This window comes from Dicentrarchus labrax, unplaced genomic scaffold, assembly GCF_905237075.1.
Source record: "Dicentrarchus labrax unplaced genomic scaffold, dlabrax2021, whole genome shotgun sequence".
In the NCBI taxonomy this organism is placed as follows: domain Eukaryota; kingdom Metazoa; phylum Chordata; class Actinopteri; family Moronidae; genus Dicentrarchus; species Dicentrarchus labrax.
Window position 1 is genome coordinate 20,662,018 of NW_026136701.1, and position 17,414 is coordinate 20,679,431.

At 40.3% G+C, this 17,414-nt stretch overlaps 1 protein-coding gene across 1 annotated transcript; it reads right to left on the minus strand.

The window, feature by feature from the left end:
• Positions 1–357: 357 nt before the first annotated feature.
• twsg1a (twisted gastrulation BMP signaling modulator 1a) lies at positions 358–16,874 on the minus strand. The gene is made up of 5 exons (XM_051405604.1): positions 16,237–16,874; positions 15,207–15,368; positions 6,841–6,940; positions 2,170–2,430; positions 358–857 (listed from the first exon to the last, which is right to left on the minus strand). Exons 2-5 carry the CDS (start codon positions 15,333–15,335, stop codon positions 676–678), a joined length of 672 nt encoding a protein of 223 aa, XP_051261564.1. The 5' UTR covers positions 15,336–15,368; positions 16,237–16,874; the 3' UTR covers positions 358–675.
• Positions 16,875–17,414: the final 540 nt, after the last annotated feature.

Here is a 17,414-nt window from a genome sequence, read left to right on the forward strand (position 1 = left end):
GCACTGGCATTACAAAGAGCATTTGTGTGCGGCGGTGAGAGATTGGCATCGGTAAACGTTCCCTTTCCCCTCCGCTTGCATGAGACGGTCAGTGAGCACTGGAACACCTGTGGACCAGAATGGTATAATAACAACTTTGTTTCCCCAGGAAATGATGCGTTTCCTGGCTCGGGCAACACTAAGCTAAGATTAGAGCAGGAGACAGACAACTGGGAGGACAAACATTTACTATTCCACTCATGCTATGTACCTTTTTTCTTTCTTATTTTTTTTTTTAACACATCTTTTTAAGAAAACATAACAAAGCAAGAAAAAGATATTTTAAAAATCAGGACACCTCTCTGTGAAACAAAACAGTCCATGTCACCAAACTTTTCTTTATTTGGCATGAGACTGGGGTTTAGCAGACCATAATTGTAAAAATACATTATTCATATACACCTCTAGTAAAAAACACTATATCTAAAAATATACAGTGAAACATAACAGCAGAATAAAAACAATTTGCAGGGGTAGGAGGAAGGGTTTGTGTGTGTGTGTTTGTGTGTGTGTGTGTGGTGGGGGGGGTAATTTTACAAGGTAACTGAGGAATGCTAACACATAACAGTCATAGTTTCCTCTGCCCTCAGTCCTCTGGTATGGTCCAGACATTTGGTACCAATATGTGCCCGCACTTCAGAAGAGACAGTTCATGCACTTCACAGCCTTGCTGCCGTAGTCCACGCACTCGGGTCCGATGCACTGGCAGCAGGCGTTGTGAAACCAGCGGTACTTGGATCCTCCCATTGACTCACAGTATAGTTTACACTGACGGATAGACACGCAGTCGTCAAAGTAGACCACCGTGCACATGTTTTCTAAAAAAGAAATGAGAAAAAAGAAAGAAACGTGAGTCACAAATCCAGTAAAAAAGCACCGTTTTAAAAAGTGAGTATCTTTAACCCTCAATGTTCCTACTTTTACTTTTAGGGGTAAAATTAATTTGCTGCAACTAAGTATGACCATATGTTTTCTGGTGAGCTTAATGAGTTAACTGCTCGGCTCTGTGGGAACACTCCTATTATGAGTGCGTCTTTATAGCAAATAGCGCTGGTTTAGGAAGGTAGAGAGCCAAAACAGCCGCAAATGAAAAGTTTGAAAGTTTGAAAAGTCTTTTGGAATTTTTGAAATGATGAAAACCTGACCGAACCCAAACTGGTCTAAGTTCAAGCCTTTGTAGTCGACTTCAACTCTGGGTCGGGCCTGATTTTATTACCACGGGTCTTAGTGAGTGTGCATAAATGTAAATGAAACATTTGACTGGAGCTGACAGGAACAGAAAACTATGTAATACTAAAGCATGTTTTTCCTCATGTAGTGTAATGTATTCAGAAACTTTATTAGTGATGTGGTTGTGACACAAGCTCTCTACAGGGGCTTTAAGGACCAGTGCGTAGGATTTAATGGTATCCAGTGGTGTAGTTTCAGATTACAGTTCCCTCACTTCAACCTCTCCCTCTTCCAAGCGCCTAACTTCCTCAAAGATACTCAATTTACTGCTGAGAAAAGCAGCAAATTCTCACCTTCAAGAAGCTGGAACAAGCAAATATTTGGCCTTTTACTTGATAAATGACTTAAATTATTAACAGATTTTTAATTTTCTGAATATTTTTTGAGCTATGTCTTATTATGGAGAGATCCTAGTTCATGTGAAATAGACACAGACATTGGAGGAAGACGTAAAAGTAGCTAATGGGAACATGTAAGGAGCATTTAAATGCTGCTGTAGTTTGTGGTTGGCTGTGGCGCAGCTAATTTAACTACTTTACTGTTACTGTTGGGTAGGTTAATAACAAATGCTTCATATTTTTTAAGCTCATCAGATGTTTTATGTCAAATTGTAACTTGCAAAGTAATTATTAACCAGTCAAATAAATGTAGTAGAGTAGAAAGTACAATATTTACAGCAAAATGGATGTAAAAGTGGGATAAAATGGACATTTTTCAGTCAAGGAAAAGTAAAGTAATGAAGATAATACATTCAAATTACAGGTCATGTGTCTGTTTTGGGGACTTTTGAGACTTATTTTACACTGAAAAACTGAATCTGAAACTTCCCCTGAAGAGGGACCTTCAGTATGTGGATGAATATGTATTTGAGAAGCTAGTGAACAGCGAACGAAGCGTCACCTTGAGTGTCGTAGCTGGCGTGGATGCTGTTGCCAGGCACGGAGACGTTCTGGGGCTGGTTGTCGAGCGACTCCAGGAAGGAGACCAGGTTCTCGTGATGGGAGAGCTCCTCGGCGACGGGGAAGGACACCACCATCATGTTGATCGGCGCGTCGCCTTCCGTGAGGGCGCGGAACAGCGAGGGGATCGGACGGTGCAGCTCCTCCACGGTGCTCTTCGACGTGGCCGGAGAGTCGCTGTAGTTCTTCGGGTTGCACATTCCTGCGTAAGAAAGATGGATGAAGACATTAAAGGGTCAGTTTACCAAAATCACTATTCAGATAGTTTCTTTTTTGTCTCTCTTAAATACAACAGTGGCACCAGCGATAATGTCCCAGTTACTCTGGATAATTCGGGCTTTACTGTCAATAGTTTTCATTACTTTCTACCAAAGAAATAGTCCCTATAAACACTTCGTACTTTGTGGATTATCCAGAGTAACGATGATCAGGGGAAATGTTCATGGGGTGCTATGGAGACTTTAGGTAGTTGATTTTGATGGAAAAAAACCCAAATGAAACTCAAAAACAACATTATTGTGGCGCATTAGTAAAGTATTAAATAGAAACATGTAAATGTGCCAATAGAAATCAATAAATTGTTTCATTTCTGACATTTTTTCAAATAAATATTCTTTCATTGAACTTAAGGCTATAACTTAAAATGTGCCCATAACTGGTCATTGAATTAAATGTGTTTATTTACATTGTTTAACACAATATTTTAAATATGAATCTAAATTAATATGTTCAATCTGACAGCTTTTGACCCCAAACTGGAGTGGCCTTACATTGTTAACGCCACTCCTCTGGATCCTTCCCCGACGGAGACACTGTGCTTGAAAAGACTAAAAATGTAATTACTAAAGTATTTCAGTAATGTACTACAGACCAAATTCCATTTAATTCCCTTGTATTGGGATCAGGGTCATGAGTTCAAACTTCCCCAGAGCACAAACCCAACCACAGATATTTCTGACAACCAAATTCAGTAAAATTATCCTAATATTTATTTTAAAATGAGCAAAAATGTTCAGATTTTATTAATTAAAGTTGTATTTACAGTTAATTATATCCCCTTACATTACAATTTACATGTTTAAAGTCCTCCATTTTAATTTTATTTTAAATTTGCAGTCAAATCTTAAAACATTTAATGTAAAAACCCAACGTAAACTCCCCTTTATGTCATTAATAAACATATATACTGTATAAGAAAGGACATGTTGCTAGTCCTCAATGCTAGCTACAGCCTTGACTGGGATGGAGGCAGAAATGAACCTGGGCGAATAAAACCAAAACACATCTAGATACCATTAACATTCAGGTTTTTTTCTTTTGTAATTTGGGTGAACTGACCCTTGAAGGCAGAGAGTTTATTTTCAAATCATACTTTCACTCAAAATAGACACGTTTAACCGTTAAATGGTTTCACACATGATTTCAACTCACAGGGGCAGTTTTGTAAAAAAAAAAAAAAAAAAAAAACACACGGCTGTCAAGAGTATCTTGTCTCAATTAAAGTCCTTTTTAACACTTCATTTAATTTCCAAATACAGTAGTAATCACTTGACAAAGTCCCCACATCCTCAGATATGATCTTCCTAACCCTTTAAATGAGTCAAAGTGAATTATAGCTAATGGGTAAATCATTTAATGGGGAACGGAGTTTGACAGAGGAATTGGATTACAAACCAATGCTAAAAGCTGAGCCAGAGCAGCTGTTTTAGATAAAGCGTACACATGGGTCCTCCCTCCCTCCTCCCTTCCTCTAAAACACAAACTGTCCTCTCCCCGCCGCTCCTCTTGCTGGGCTGCTCCAACCACTCGCAGATACACACTTCAAAGTAGCCAGCGTTTTGGCACAGATAACATGTTTAGAGTGGAAACTTACTTAAAGTGGTCATAAGGCTAGCACTGTAAGGGAAAAAAATAAAAACATATAAATGAGAAATATACTTGGTTAAAGCTACAGGCTGTCCTCGGTGTATTGTAAAAGGCCTGTCCAGGAGGAAAGCTCCACCACCACAACATCTGTGCAGCAGCAGCAGCTCAGTGTCAGATACTTGTATTTGTGTTCCACATGAAAGAGCTTTAATAAAGCCTCTTTGTCAGCACATACAGCAATATCTGTCTGTCAACGCTGATCTGAGAACTTACTAGTTTGCAGGGGCGGTGCCAGAAAGGTAGCCAAGGGTGGCACTGCACCCCCCAACCCGGTGCCCCCCGTCCCACCAGGGTCAGAAAGTGATAGGTGGTTGGTTTGTTTGTATCATGGATGGATTACTGAACAGGACTACGGGGTACCGGACAACAACAAAGAGACACAAAACGACCACAAAGAGACACAAAACGACCACAAAGAGACACAAAGAGACACAAAACAACTACTAAAGACAGACAAAATGACAAAAAGATGCCAAATGACCAGAAAGATTCGTAAAAAGACTACAAAACAGCGACAAAGACACAAAAAGACTACAAGGAGACACAATACCACCAAGGAGAGATGTAAATCAACCAGAAAGAGAGGCCAAATGACCAGGAAGATTCATAAAATGAATACAAAGCGACCACGAACAAACACAAAACGAGCACAAAGAGAAGCAAAACTACTAAGAAGGGACACAAAACACAACACAGAACAACACAGTCTGTTGTCTTCCTCCTATATAGCAGGGTTGGGGGCCTTTTACATGTCTGTGTGCAGGGGCCCATTGTCTAATAATCTAAGAATTTGGTCTTTAAATTTGAGTCTTGACACATTTTCACTCATTTTACAAACATGTCCCAGTTTCTAACTCCGCTTGTTTGGAGCCTGTTTGCAGATGAAGGAGTTAACCAGTGAAATGTTTTCTTGTTTCCACCAATCCAGTTGTTTTGGATTTACACCCCCACTACACCTCGGTAGGAGGCAGAGAGTCAAAGTTCATCTGAGCAGGTTGACCTCCTCGTCCCCTCTCTCTTCCGGCTTCTTCATCCTTTGATCTTCTGGGGAAACCTCGAGGCTTGGAGCAATAATATTTCTTTAATTTCCTACTCTCTGATTAACAGCGCCCCCCCCCCCTCTGCTCTGCTTTGCGTTTAACCTCCACACGGTCACTTTTCAGAGGCACCTTCAATATCTGGCTTCGCTCACCTCACACTCATCTCGTATCAGAGGAGCAACAACTCTGAACACACTGGTTCCTTTTTGAACCGGCGTGCTCTTTAACTGTCAAGTGCATTACAGCCACAGTCTCATTTTTCACGGGAGGGAGAGAAAGTGCTCTGTTGGCGGGGCGACAGAGAGATTAACAAGACTGAGACGTAACTCAAGTGTCACATGTATAGAAAGAGATTAGTGCCAGAATCATTTAAATATGTTTAAATCACAGTTTGATCAATTATAAAAAGGTTCACTGCCTGCTGTAGTTACACGTCCTGTTAATATTTAACCATATTAAACTTTTTTTTATTTTATTTATAGTTTATTAAAGATCTGCATTACACTGAGAACACAAATCATCAGCATCCAGGCTGTTCCTTAATTTATTCCATTGTAATCTTTTTTATTGTCATTTTTATCTTAGTTTTTAAAATGTATTTTATCTAGTTTTAAAAGTATCCTGCAGTGTTGGGTGCAGGTTACCTGAATGAACCAACGTCTGTATGTTGCACAGATTATATTGATAATTGACTCTTTTGCACTTGCAGTGGTTCAGTGATTGGTGGCTCTCCACCGCTGTCTGTCTCCCCCAAGAGAAGGGGGCTCATCTCTGCCAGTGGCCGTGTATTTGTCAATAACAACAACAAATACTGTACATCAATAAATACTTTAAAATGTCCTTAAAATCTGCTTACACAACTACATTATAGTATGTTATAAACCATTTATTAAATCTTGATAAACTGCTCATACTTCATAAATAGCGGTTAAAGTGTTATTACTCATTTTTATAAGAATCTACATGCACAATAAAAATTTATCTCATCCAATTTGGGGTTATGAAACCTGCTATGACATAAACATGATATATTAAATGGATAAAAATAAAAGATATTAAAGAGAATCTGTCAGTCGTTAACTCTTAAAGTGATGGTGTTGAATAAATTAATTAAAAAGCTTCAACAGAAATAAACTGACTTCTATCAGTTTGAGTTCAGACTGTAATTTCTTAACAGGAACTTTCTACCACTGTTGATTCCTGAAGTTTAGTCCTTTATTTTATTTTATTTTTTTTAGTTCTTTACAGTCACCTGCTCCCATTGAGGTGGACACAATTAGCCTCAATGTGACCACAGTGGCAGGTGGAAACGAGCAGTAGCAGCACTGAGCACTAGAGTTGATATTAACATCAAATTCAATTTCATTCCTGTCGTCCAAAAGTCCAAAACAAACTTGACAAATTCACATTTCTACAACTCGAATGCAATCTTCACTGACACTGATCTCTTCCACAGATGTTCATCAGCAGCCGTGTGTCTTACTGACTCTGTTCAGTCGCTGTAAGTGCATTTAAAAAAAAAAAAACAGGAGCGTGGGCTAAAGCTAAAGCTGTATGCAGTTTATCAAAGCACAAAAGAATACGCTGACTAACTTTGCAGTCAAGCTTTGAAATATGTTGCTAATAAATGCGACGCCTGCACTCACCCACGCAGTCGCAGCACTCTTCCCAAAGGTTCCCCAGACACAGCATGCACTCCTTACAGCACGAACAGTTCCCATCAGACGGACGACACTGGCACAGCTCCTGCAGGACAACACACAGAAACATCAGCAAAACAGATACATGCAGAAACAACACTTCACTGTTTGTATTTCTGATTGAAAAGAAACTGAGATTTAAGCAGCAGTTCATTAGTGTGGAAGCAGACTGATTATAAAGAGGTGATCCTGAACATGATCCTTGGCAACAGGACACTTTTCTGGTACCTTTTAGCCTATTTAGGCTCATTATCTTTTGTGTTTTGTCTTTCCTTCCTCGTAGTTGGGATCCAACTGCTGTGTGTGCAAAAAATAATCACCACCTCTTTGTCTTACAGCGAACAGAAGTAATAATCAGTTCATGTAGCAGACTGACATCAGTTCAAAATCATTTTTACAAGCAATTTCTCAGAAAAAGTCACATAAATATCGATGTTAAAGCAATTACGTTTTAACATCCACGTTTTAGTAATTTATAGTACTAGTAGTGTTTTTAGTAGAGCTGCATGATCATATAGTTTTATATTAATTTGACAGATATTGTGATATATGATTCACAATTCCCCAACTTCTTCTTCATCTTCCTCCCCTGTACCTACAGGTACTGGTGCGTACTGTACTGGTACACTGGAAAGATCAAATACGGAAGACTTACGCTGCAGTACGCAATAATCTAAAGCGTTACCGAGTTAAAAAGGTGAATACAAACAAGTAAACTCAACAGGGACATTTTTTAAATTTCTGAGCTTTATTATTGAGTCTTTAATTGTAAAAAGTCCAAATGTTGTTGTATTTTTCTCCTTTTTTTACATAACTCTGTGTTTCAAAATACTTCAAATCAATCAAAAATTGGAGAATGCAACAGTCGATCCCACACAAACATCAAATAAAGGCTCATTTTCAAGTATAAGAGATCCTGGTCTGACAGTTAAAAGTCCCACAGCAGACAGAAAACAACACGTAGACCCGCTGAACAAACAGGACACGTACCATTAAAACATCAGCAGGTTTGCTTCATGCACAGTTACTATTACCGGACACAAGCCGTTAACAAGACAACTGTGTGGTTTCTATTGACGTCTACAGAACTCTGTGATAACCTCCGCTATCTTTCCATTCACGAACAGAGCAGGTTCTGACACGTCAAAAAAGGTCACAGCATTCAAATCATTTCGTTGAATGGTTTCACTCTGAGGCTCAGTGGGCGGCACTGACTGACAGTAAATACTTTACTTTAGTACTTCACTTATCTGACAGCTGTAGATACTTTTCAGATAGATATGGTCAGTTTATTAAATATACATTACTGTAGATTAAACTAAATAAAAGTAGCTCTACTCTTGGCAACATTCAGATGCTGCTTAAACGATGATGAATTAAGAATAAAACTCCAATAATTAATATATAATAAATGCTTTGAATGGAGCCACACAAGAGTACTTTCACATTTGCTCCTAAAACATGTGTTTACTTAAGAAACACAGGCCGTTCACTTATTAAATGGATCAGGTATCGGCTGACTGACATCAATCTACATTAAATACAGTTCTGCACACGGCTGACGACTCTTTAACTCAACAACATAATATAGCACTGTTTGATGTCTCTGTAACATCTGCCAACACCTATAACAGTCACCTTTTAATTTAATACATATATATAATTTATTACACGCACATTATATATTATATTAAACCTGTACTGTATATTCGTAGCCCAGTTTATAGCCTATATTTCCTCTAAACTATACTACTGTATATATTTCATCTTGTGTAATTACATTTATTTTTACACCTTGCCACTACCTCCTGCTGTGACCTGTGCAATGTTAAATATTAATCACATCTGTACATAAAAAGCCGTATATATAGTCTATTTTTTGTATATCTTGTATTTTCCTGTTACATTTTTATTTAATATGTATTTCCTATCTGTTGTGTTGTATCTGGAGCTGCTGTAGCAAGTAGCAAATTCAGTATTTTCAGTTACAATTCCTGCTCGTGTTACATTAAAGTGAGTGATAAATGAGTTTCATGCAGTACGATATGCATATTTTAAATTAGAGTACAAGAGAGCGCTGGTATGAGATCAGTTCTTGGTATCGGCAAATCAGATGGAGGTTTCTTTGACCCTTGAACTCTATTATTGGTGTCCCTGAAGATTTTCTCTGCTTCACTCATGAGCAGAGAGATATTACTGCCTCTCTCTCGTAGCCCTGCAGGGTTATTTTACCTAACTGGATCAAAAGCCTCCAGCTCCTAATTCTTGGCTTAAAGACTTAATGTCCTTCCTATACTTAAAGTATAAGTTAAGTACAGTATCGGAGGCTGCTCCAATCATTTTAACAAAACTTTAGATCCTGTTCTTTTCTTTAATAATTCTCTTTCTTCTTTGGAGGATTAGTATTATTTATTTAGTCAGTCTTTAAACAGAACAAACTGTATCTATAGGATTTGGTCGTACAGCCCATTGTTTAAAACTACTATATTTCTTTTCTTTCCTCCCATATGCATGTTTTCTGTCGATGCAAGTAAAGCTGCGCAATCTGGTAAAAACATCACATTACGATATGACTGACTGATGAATTTTGCATCATACATTTTATTTTCACTTAAAAAAAACGTTTAAAATCATAAAGATGTGATGTTTTTGGAGGGTCTGTACCAAACAAGCAGCACTACAGTACTTCATTATAACACTATTTGTCACATTTGACCTTTATCAAACAAACTGCAGCTTCTGTGTTTTGCATTTTGCACTTCGGTTTGTTGAAATTTCAATAATATTGGCATTAACTGTGTTCTTGTGCAGGCGGTGGTGGCGGAGTCGGTCTGTTATCTGTGTTCTTGACGTGTGTATTGACGCAATAAAGTAAATTAAAAAAGTATCTGCAAATGCCTTGAGTAGAGGAATCTGACACAACATCGGAAAATAAAAAGTTGCATTAGTGCTTCCAACTCATGACTCAGACATATTTAAAACAGTTCACAACCTGCCAGCAAAAGAAACTAAATCAAGGATAAAAACGTTGTAATATCCACAAACTGAGGGTTTACAGCATGTAGAGAATTTGCCTCTATAGCCGGTGTTTATGCTGATATTATGTCAGGCGATTTAAGTGACTTTAAGGTTCACTGGGTTCATTTTTGTAACTTCACTAACAGAAAGAAGAAAAAAAAAAGAGAAAAAGCTCTTGCTGAGAATTTCTCATGTTGCTTTTTATAGAAGTAATATTATTACTTCAGCTACCATCCAAAAACATGAAACCTCTGCTGAGCCCATAACTCTTCTGCAAACACTTAACCCACCTTCATTCCTCAACTCTCAGTTTGTCTCTGGAGGGGGGGGACAGACGCAGAGACAGTGAAGGGAAACTAAACGTGTAGGTGGGATTGAAAAGTGGGTGAAACTGCCAGAGGAGTTCCTCTCTCTCCCCCCCCCCGCTCTGTTCTCTCCTGACACAGAACAGGGAGCACATTCCTCTAAGTCAAGGTCACCGCAATGAAGGAGGTGGGAGGTGGGGGAGAAACAGTGGGAGGGAGAAGAAAACACCTGGAGAACAGAACATGCCCCCCCCCACCAACAACACTTTCCCCCCTCGCTTTTCTTCTCCTCCCTCCTCCTTTTTATGCTCTTTTCCTCCACATGTTCTCCCTTTTGCTATGTTTTTTTACCCTCCTCTCACCCCGCTCCTCCTTTATATCTTCGCAGAAGCCATCTCCTGCACGTAAACAGCCTCTGCAATGATAAAAGACACTGCAATGACTCACCAGTGAGGGATTGCAAAACCACACACAGTTCACTTAATCACCAGCCTCTCGATCCCAAAACCTCTGATCAACATCTGATCCCATGAGTAATTATGACTCTCAAAGGTGGAATTATAAAAAATAAAAAACTAAACAGCTGCCCCGAGAGGAAAACATGCATCTCATATTTCACAAATCAGAAAAAGAAGAAAAATTACTTTTTAAAGTCATTTCATTTTAATAAAAGAGGGTTTCATTTACATGTAGCTGGGGCCAGGAGGAGGAGGAGGAGGAGGAGGTTAGTTTATATAACATACTTATTTCACTTTCTTTAGATTAAGATGAATTGGCACATTTCCCAAAATGTCAAACTACTCCTTTAAAACAAGAAACAAAGCAAGAAATGAATCTGAGTGTGTTCACCGATTTGTTTCAGGCTGGTAGCAACTTAAACTCACACAAAGCTAATAATAACACAGCGTTCCTTTCCTTATGTTTCAGTCATTAATCTTAATAAACACAAACAGAAAACTATGGCGACCGAATTAAAGCTGCAGGAGGTCATTTTTATAAAAGTATTTTCTGTCCCATTTGCTGAAACTTTCACTATATCCTGACAGCAGAACACGAGACAGATTATCTGTGGAAGAAGCAGGTTCCTCGGACTCGTTCTAGCACTCCTAATGACGTTTGCAAGAATCCACCGGGCCCGAACAAAAGCAACCAATCAGAGCAGAGAAAGATCATTGATTTTGAGTTTTATTCCCAGGGTATCAAATACAGACACTTTGGGACTCTGGGAATGAGACTCAAGAATCAACTATCTTCAAGCCTCCAACCCCAAAGCGTCTTTATATCTTTCTCAGCTCTGATTGGTTGTTTTTTGCTTGGGCCCGGTGGATTCTTGTAAACGTCATTAGGAGCACTAGAACGAGTCAGAGGAACCAGATCTTTTCACATGTTATCTGTCTCGTGCACTCCTGTCAGGATATAGTGAAAGTTTTAGCAAACAGGACAAAAAAAAAAGTTTATAAAAGTTCCCCAGTGTAGCTTTAAAACATGAAAACATCCACACGCAGAACAAAACCCCCATCGACTGGTTCCAGCTGCAACTGGTGCTGAAACATTTAGTCCAGAAACAACAAAAACTCGATCAACACTGACTCTGACAATCGATTAATCAGTGTTGTCAATCTCTGGTTGAAGCTTCTCCAATATAAGAATTTGCTGCAATTCTTTGAAAGTAAATCTTGAATCTCTTTTGGTTTTAGTCTGTTTGGACAAAAGAAGCGACCACGCCGTCACCTTTCTGCCATTTTACAGAATAAACCATCGTAAAACATCGTAACAGTTTGTAGTTCAGCCCCCCCCCCGACACAGAAAAGGGACGAGGTCATCTCGACCACTTTCTCAATTAGGGCGGAAACTGCTGCAATCAGTGAAAACTCAGCCGCAGCGAGACAAAAGGACTGCGGGGAGAAAGTGAACATGTGCTGCCTCGTCCTGCTGAGCGACCGCCGCTGTGTGTTAACTTTGAAATCTGCTGCCACACCCTGCTAAACAGCCCCGGCCTGGACAGAGTTGTGGCTTGTGGATCTCAACCCAACTGTATATTTCCCTCAACCAACCTCCCCCCACAGACATACACACCTCCTCCTGACCTTAGCCTCCCCCTCCCTCCCTCCCTCCCCTCTCCTCCTCTCATGTTCTCCCACCCTCAGGGGTTTTGGGGAATTCAGACAAATGACTTGAGATGGCAGCAGAGCGTAAAAAGCGAACGTCGGACGGCAGATCCCACTAATCACTAGCAACATGCAGCGTCTAGAGGCGAAGGAAAAAAAAAGTTTCTCCTTCACGGCACACGCACCATCGCTCTCGCCTCTGACAGCTAGCGAGTTGGTGTCGGCAGGGTCGCGGAAACTACAGAGCTTTGTTGTCCCGAGCAATGATTCATCAGGCGAAATAAGCCACCTGGAAGCAAAGAAGAACAATCTGTAGATCACAGGAGGGGAGCTGATGTTTGGTTTGTGCCCAACACATGACTGTAGAAAAAGGCTGTAATCTATAAAACAAGAAGGGGCCACTAGAGATTTTATTTCCTGTAAAGTTGACCTTTTTAAAGTGGTGTAGAAAATGTAATATTGTTCTTAAATCTTCTGTTTCAGGACTGTAAGAGAGCGAACAATGTTATCCTCGTGATTCATTTATTAGCTCACTGACAACTGAAAATGAATCAATCTTAATAATTGCAATAAAACTATATATTTGCTGGTTCCAGCATTTTAAATGTGAGAATTTGCTGATTTTCTCTGCTTTAATCCATTAAAATTTGAATAACTTTGGGTTTTTTTCTGGCTTTTCGAATAAAAACAAGCAATTTGAAAACGTGTTTCTGTGTCCTGCTAAATTTCAATGAACATTATTCATATTCTCCTGCGTCTTGATCTTCTGCTTTAACTCACAGTGATGGTTCCTCCTTTAAGAGTTACGTTTAACAGAATATAAGTAAGTATTTATGTTCTCCGAGGAGCCTGTTGTATCGTTAAAGGCTGCTGCTAAAGGCGAGTTTCCCTTGAAGCAACACAACATTTACACAACAGGCTGGATTACAAAGAGGGAAACTTCCCAGGGGCCTCAGACCTTTCACTGAGAGCCAGTTAGTTTTTGGTAACTTAATCAATTGTACAGTTGTTAAAGAATCTTAACCACTAAACAAAGACGATACTGGTTAACAGGATAACTAGACCATGGACAGGAAGTACTTGCATCAACAAATAATAATAATAATACTTTATTTAGTTTCAAATTAGTGCTGCAACTAGAGATTCTTTTTAATGTTGATTACTTTTGTATGGTGACAAATTACTTGTTTTGTTCAGAAACAGTTAAAAACCCAACAGATCTCACAGTTTACAAGGTTTTATCAAAGAGAAAATCATCAAATCCTCACACGTAGAACTAGTAAATGTTTGCAGCATTAAATCAATAATCAGAATTATTGCATATACACTTTCTGTCTGTGCCAGTGGTAAATATACACACTATATAATAATAATAAACATCGATTCTAGACGAGGAACCTCAATAAATGCAATAAATAATCCTAAAAAAAGTAATTATTATTAATATTAGTCAGTTGATTCAATTAATGGACCTGCTGCCTCATTCATTCTGACTGTTCTCCACACCTCCTTTCCAAACGGCGACTACCTGCAGCTCACTCGCACTGAGGTCACACAGGTGAAATGGCCACTGAGGTTAAATACGGTGCTTTAAACGATGTTAATGGGAGAGGCAGGGCCATTAAAACACACACACACACACACACACACACACACACACACACACACACACACACACACACGAGGACAAGCAGCAGCTTAAATATGACTTGACATGTGTTGGAAGGACGGGCCAACACTTCATGTTGTCCCTGAAAAATAACACGAATGCATTACAGAGTGTGTGTTAACTGTGGGGTACCACCCCTCTGCCCCTCACCCACCGGGCTCCAGACGGGAGAGGGAAAGAGTGACACACAGGAAGTGATGCCAGAAAGTCAACTACAGTCAAAAAGTCAGAAGGGTTGATGTGAACATAAAATCAAAGCACTGCAGAGCACTTTCTCCCACGATCCACTGCTCTACAACGGCCCTGAATCTGACCTGTACAGGTAGAGAACAGGTGTGCATGAAGTCAGATTTAGATCTCTGCTCCTCTGCTGCTCGCTCTGGGAAGAAGAAGAAGGGGAAAAAAACCCTTTCTCCCAGACTTCGCTGGCTTATCGAAGGAATGTATCTGCATTCTTCACAACAGATTCCATCTTTGTTCTCCGGTCCAGATCTCCGTCAGGACACGAGCCGATTTTAACTCGACTTTTGGCTACTGCTGGATATTTGTTTTTTATGGGAAGTACTTGGACAAAACGGAGACGTAACAACAGCTGAATCATATTTCCTTTAGCCCGCCAGCCGAAGGAATGCTACTGCGTAGTTTTTGAATCCGTCCTGCCAGTTTTATGCCAATTTAAACAGCATTAAAAAACAAGTTGTGTGGGGGGGGGCTTCTTTTCGACAGCTCTCCTGTCGCTCTCGGGGCTCGAACTCAACATTTAATTTCTGTTCTCTGTCGCAGAGAAACAACAAGTCTCTGTTTACACAAAACAGCTGTAACGCTGTAGGATGAAAAGCTTGAACTTGGTTGCTCTCACATCAGTATTTCCCACTTTAATCAACAGAAAAGCTCAGTTGAGTTCGGGGGCCACTCGTGACATTAGATTATCTGTCTGCAGCCGTAACCTCACCTTGCACATTTATAGGACAATCAGAGGGGATTTTAGAGGATGCAAACCACATTTATATGTAGTTCAACACCAACAAACTGAACTCCAGACATTATAATCCAAGTTAAAGTATGAGAAACTGCTAGTGAGGTGGTCTAACTTTACAGATTCTTTCAGAAAAAGAGCCCCCAGGAGAGGAAGGAGGAAGTGTTTGTGTAACTCCAACCCTTCAGCATCCATCGCTCTCAGACAACACGTGGAAAACCTCGGCGTTCCTTTACCTGGATGAGACATTTGCTGACGTCGCTCGCGCAGAGGGCCTTGTTGCAGCCGGAGGTCAGAGACAGCCCTGATAGGAGGAAGAGGAGAGCGGCGGCGGCGGGGAGGACGATCAGCTGACCAGGCTTCATCCTGATGGCTCACCAGCACGGCACTGGAAACACCTGCATCAACACAAAACACAGGGACCTCAGAGGCAAACAAACAAAACCTCAGCGCTGACATTCCTCTGGAGGAAGAACGTGAAGAGCTGCATGAGAGATAATAAAAGAGAAATGCGTTGAATATGTAAAAGAGCAGAGAGTGTTTCCTCATGCTGAGCTGGAGTTGCTTTTTTATGCCAAACTGTGTGTTTCTCTTTGTATCCTGATGAGTATATAACAGCTCTAATGAATAATGGGGGGGGGTTAACCTGCATTCCCTTTATTTATGTGCTTCATGCAGCACTGTGAGATCTGAAATCTACATTTTGGTGCTCTAAAATCAAACACAGGAACTAAAAGTGCAGCAAAAGTCAATAAAAATGTGTTTTTAAAAAAAAAAAGTTTAAATCACAACTTTATCCTACAAAAGCAGCTCAAACTTTAACATCCATCACATTTCTAAAAGGCCTGCGTCACATTTCATTCAAAGCCAGCTCTCACTCACGTTACTGTGGAATAACAACACACACACACATCTGGCAACATCAGCTTCCTTCACCTATTTTTTTTTTTTTTTTTGCCTCCTCGAAGTGTTAACACAGTCTAATCCCATCGCTCCGCTTTTTTTTTTTTTTTTTTTTTTACCACTTCGCCACTCTCTCGCTGCACATTGTTCCAGTTTCACAGGAACATGTGAGGAACATTAGCTCCCTGAGTCATGAAAACCTCTTCACCTCCTTTTTCAGCTCATCGCTAACTCACCAAAACTTTTGCTTGAACTCGCACGCATCCGCGAGAGAAACCGAGCGCAGCTTTAAAAAAAAAAAAGAAAGAAAAGACAAGAAAAACGGCGAAATAACGAAAGCAGAAGAAGTTTTTAAAAACTCACCACAACGCTTGTTAACGAGCTCACGACTTATCTTCTTTTTTTTTTTTTTAAGAGTGAGTTGTGGCTGTTTTTTCCTCTTTGAACTTCTCCAGGATGGTGTGCTGCCGCCGCTCAAGTGTCCACTGTGTCCAGAGGGCGTCAGTCTCTCCGCAGCAAAAAGCGACAGGCAGTCGGGCGCCTTAAAGGCACACACTCCATTTTCTACCCAACGTCTGTGGAGGAAAACACCGGGCCTCAGGTCACACACACACCGGCTGAGTGTCCTCAGGGTGAGGGACATCAATGATCCGCCTCACAGCGCCATAAACCGACAAACATTCACCGACTGCGCCCGCTGGAGCTGTGCGTAAAAACTCTTGCGCGTCTTTTTTTTTTTTTTTTTTTACCTCTTTTAAGCCAGACTCCGGCCATTGCTCGCCTGTCCAGGTGGGCTCTGTTTGTCCTCTTTCACACAGGCAAATCTTGTCTTTACAAGCCACCCCCACTCCATTACACAGCCCTTTGTCTCCGGGCTTATCAGCGGCCTTGTGAGTGCGCACATTAGGTGAGAAAAGGCCGATTCGGAAGCTCTGAAGTCGGGCACACTCCCCGCTGAGATGCGTCTCCGCGCTCGTTTGTAGCGACTGCGCAGAAGAAGCCGCTCTGATTTTCACTCCACAGGTGTTTACAAGTTCATCAGAAACCACAACAGCCCCCCCCCCACACCACTTCCAGCCTTGTAGGGGAGGAAGAGGAACAGACACACCTTCAGTCAGAGGCAGGGACATTTAAATCTCAATCAGAGGGGACTCATTTAAATAAAAGTCACATTGTTTCACCCTGACAAAGTTATTCCGGCATCTAAACAAGTAAAAAAAGCTTTATTTATGACGTTGAGTTAAGAGGAAGTGTGCTCATTGCTTCCAAATGATGGTTGTGGGATTAAATGAGCTGTTTGGTTTGAGACAGTGACTCAGGTGAACTAATTCCAGAGCATATTCCTGTGAGAATGACTCAAAGATTAAAAAACACCGTCATGTGTTCATCTGTCTCTGAGTTTACTGAGGTGAGCAGACAACAGATTACAGTCTAATGTAACAACAACACAATAAATCCACCGATCAGTAGTGTGTGTAAAGTTCAGTTGTTGTTTCTTGTTGATGTAAATGGGAATAAAACAACAACAGACATACATATGT